Source organism: Gadus macrocephalus, chromosome 20, assembly GCF_031168955.1.
Source record: "Gadus macrocephalus chromosome 20, ASM3116895v1".
In the NCBI taxonomy this organism is placed as follows: Eukaryota; Metazoa; Chordata; class Actinopteri; order Gadiformes; family Gadidae; genus Gadus; species Gadus macrocephalus.
This window is the reverse complement of record NC_082401.1, coordinates 10,413,830-10,417,549: the sequence shown is the minus strand read 5'-3', so window position 1 is coordinate 10,417,549 and position 3,720 is coordinate 10,413,830. Positions and strand designations below refer to the sequence as shown.

The following is a 3,720-nucleotide window of genomic DNA, read 5'->3' as shown; positions in this document are numbered from 1 at the left end:
CCGGCCTGTGTTTGTTTACTTTGAGCAAGAGAGGTCCTACCTACTTAGGATGTGAGGTCACAAGGCTACACGCCCACTAGTCAGCCCCCTTGGACCGAACATCCTGTAAACAAAAGCAGATCGAACGCATGAAAAACGGGAGGAATTCTGGAAACTACGTTGTACCGTTTCAAGGGGGAGGGATGACTTTTTGTTTGCTATTTGTTTTTCTTGGCCTGTTAAACAACAGATAACAATGTTTTGCTGAAACGTGACTGTGGCTGAAGTGTAAAGCCAAACGGGGCGGCGGGTTGGAGATTAGAATGAGGAAGTAATATTATTGCTTTGGTTAATATGTAACAGCCAGCCAACAGTCTGATTCAAAGGTCTGTCCCCACAATGCAAGGCCTGCTGGGAAAGTCTACTGGAGTAACAGTGAGTGAAAACACTGGGGGAAGCACCGCTGCTGAAACACAGAACCGGAACGAGTCGTAGAGAGAAGGTTGTCCTGTTTGCTCTGCGATCCTTCTCCTCTTCCGCCCATCGGCCCACCGCTGGGACCCCCTCTCATGGGTAAAGAGGCGGCCAACACCGGGCCCCTGGCTCATAGGCCAGACAACTCGGCCTTCATGCAGCAGCGTCTCCCGGCCTGGTCCCCCATGCTAACGACTAGCACAGTCCTGCCCTTCATGTACTGCATGGCTGTGCTGTGCCTGGTGGTGGGAGTGTCTTTGCTCATCACCGTACAGGGCACACAGGAAATGAAGGTGCGTGTGTTTTTTTTTTTCTTGAGGTCTGTTGCAAGAAACGGGACACATTTTATATTTGAGTTGACACCCAGAGATGGGTCCATAATGGAAATATGTATTGAATTTGAGAACATTATTATATACATGAATACATGTACGAAACATTGAATGACGCTACAAGGTGTATGGGTCATGTTCTGATAAGATAGATGCAATAAAAAGGAGGGATTGGAGGAGATTGTGGTCTTGATCGCAATAAGATCAACAATATTGTAGCAGTATAGTAGTTACACTACCTATTTTCCCTCCCTTTCTTAGTTGGACTATACAGAGGCCGGGACATGTAACAACTGCTTTCAATCCCTTAAAAATGTCTCCAATGCGGGAAAATCCTGCTCATGTCGAGTGGTGTTTACTCTTGAACACGAATTTAAGGTAAACATCCAAATCCAAATGTTGGATCTATATCCATGCATTATACCTATATTTTTTGATGATTTCAAATGAAGGATGCTGATCTTGACTGATGCGAGTCTGTGTTCTGTCCAGGGTGATGTTTTCTTCTACTATGGGCTCCAGAACTTCCACCAGAACCTCCGCAAGTACATGGATTCCCGGGATGATGCACAGATGGTTGGCAGAAAGCAAAATCTCAAGGTTTGGCACATTTATGTTTTAAAGCTTCACTTTAGTTTGGCAGTTTTCTCACTACCGCTATGCATTCCACCTTTCAGTTTGTCCTGGTGGACTTTGCCGGGATTTTGAATCCTCCATTCATACAGCTTCTTTGATTCTTTATACATTTGGGATAATCGTGTCCTTTGGGTCATATCGTGTCCACTATATAGATAGTATGTGTTTTCTAGTAGTAGAGGTGTATATAAAGGTAATATAGAATGTTTATCCAGCATTATCTTCTCAAGCTTTCTATTTACAGTCTCTTAAAGGACCATGTGGAAGTCAAATTTCGGCAAACCTTTGTGAGGTTTCTTCCTAAAACCAGAGTTGTGGGCGGGACACAGCTTTTCAATGACCCAATTTGGAGGAACTGTAAAACTTTGCAGTTGCCAAGCAATGTTGTCCCATTAACCTCTTCCTTCCTCTAGAACCCGAGCTCATACTGTGAGCCATATATAAGGGATGAAAAGGACGTTCCCATTGCTCCATGTGGTGCTGTAGCCAACAGCATGTTCAACGGTAAACAGATGTCCTAACTTATCTCCCAACTTATGTTGGACACCCTACACAATCTTTAACTGCCTCATCACACACACCTTCTTTCTGGGCTCGCCCTTAATCATAGATAGTCTCAAATGGATTCACAGGCCCACGTTATATGACACACCCTACCCTTAAGCTTTTTCAAGCGCTAAAGGAAAAATTCCCAATAATTATCAAGGGAGAAATTATGTCGGGGAAGAACAAAGAAGAATTGAGCTGACGCGTTTGTTGTTTCCGTAACATTCCAGACTCCTTCGCTCTGCAGTACCAGGGTCAACCCGGCGACCCCATCAATACCGTCCCTCTGTACAGGAAGGGAATCGCCTGGTACACCGACGAGAATGTCAAGTTCCGCAACCCGCCCAGGAACAAGAGCCAGACCCTGGCCCAGGTGTTTGAAGGTAAAGGAAAACACCTTGCTCCTGGATACCACGGTGGAAGTTGTCTTGTTTGCTATCTCAACAGAATGTTCTGACCTCATCCATTCGGCGTTCCTGACTGCACACCGCGGTACTTTGAATCCAACACACCAACCCACAGGCACAACCAGTCCCCCATACTGGCAGAAGCCTGTGTACCAGCTGGATCCACTGGACGCCACCAACAACGGCTTCATCAACGAGGACCTGATCGTGTGGATGCGGGAGGCGGCCTTCCCCAACTTCAAGAAGCTCTACGGGGTCCTGGTACGAACCCAGGAGCCCTTCACCAATGGACTGCCTGCTGGGAACTACAGCATCGACATCGTCTACAGTATCCATTCAGCGGTTCAGTTCACGAGAGGGGCTTCTGTCAGGCTGTTTTATTCAAATAAAATTGAAATGGAGGGCAGAAATGTTATCAGTAGATAAGGATTTAGTAGTGAGGTTGGCCAGAAAAAAAAAAAGGCCTATCCAACAGGAAATGAGGTACCCTTGCTAAGTGTCAGTCCACTCTCTGTTTCCCAGTGTTGGCCTACACTGACTAAATCTTTTTTTTCCTTACACTGCTCATAACCCCAGAGTCTTAGACATCTCCCACTAAAAAATAATCAATTTTAAGGCCAGGTATGTTTAGGTTACTTCTGTTAATACATTTATTTGGTTTTCCTTAACCTTTGTGTCAGACTTCCCCGTACAGTACTTCAAGGGCAGAAAGCAGGTGGTGCTGTCTACAGTGACGTGGTTCGGAGGCCAGAACCGTTTCCTGCCCATTGCTTACCTGGTGACCAGCGGCCTGGTGTTCATCATAGCGATCTTTCTCACCGTCATCTGGTGGAAGTTTGGCAAGGATGCTAAGAACATGAACGAATGACGGCACTTTTCTGTAAAACTTGTATAAAGTGTTTACACTTCAGCACTTGAATGTCAATCGCTGAGATTGTTTTGTTCGTTTCATTTTGGGAGTGGAGTGACACTGGAAATCAAACAACAAGTTTGTCAGATTTAGGACCTTCTATTTTTCCAATTGTATGCTATTGCCTGAGACAGCTTTTATACCCAATGAATTGGTGGTAAATATCTCTAACACCATAAATTAAATCCATGCCTCCATTTGTGACATTCATATAAGCATTTGTATTTTTGCAGCAAATAAACGGCAAAGGATTACCAAAATCCAATCATTTAAATGGATATCAATTTGACCAGCAGGTGACAGTGTTACGTTTCAGTTACGATTTGCACCATTTATTTTTTTGTCAGAATTGCATCTTGACTATATGAAATTGAAAAGGAATAGCTGGATGCCTAAAAATCTTTATTTGTTTTACGTTTTTTAACTGGCGTGTTAT

General features: G+C 44.4%; 1 protein-coding gene across 1 annotated transcript; it reads left to right on the top strand.

The window, feature by feature from the left end:
* The first annotated feature begins 101 nt into the window (after positions 1 to 101).
* tmem30c (transmembrane protein 30C) lies at positions 102 to 3,469 on the top strand. The gene is made up of 7 exons (XM_060039235.1): positions 102 to 746; positions 1,047 to 1,163; positions 1,278 to 1,385; positions 1,835 to 1,925; positions 2,198 to 2,350; positions 2,490 to 2,702; positions 3,055 to 3,469. Exons 1-7 carry the CDS (start codon positions 549 to 551, stop codon positions 3,240 to 3,242), a joined length of 1,068 nt encoding a protein of 355 aa, XP_059895218.1. The 5' UTR covers positions 102 to 548; the 3' UTR covers positions 3,243 to 3,469.
* The last annotated feature ends 251 nt before the right edge of the window (positions 3,470 to 3,720 follow it).

What these genes read in the sequence shown, in the direction of transcription:
- tmem30c (XM_060039235.1), top strand. Translation starts at nt 549, where the DNA reads ATGGGTAAAGAGGCGGCCAACACCGGGCCCCTGGCTCATAGGCCAGAC. An exon ending in CCTGGCCCAGGTGTTTGAAG is followed by an intron (nt 2,351 to 2,489) that starts GTAAAGGAAAAC and finishes ACCAACCCACAG; the next exon opens with GCACAACCAGTCCCCCATAC. An exon ending in CAGCATCGACATCGTCTACA is followed by an intron (nt 2,703 to 3,054) that starts GTATCCATTCAG and finishes CCTTTGTGTCAG; the next exon opens with ACTTCCCCGTACAGTACTTC.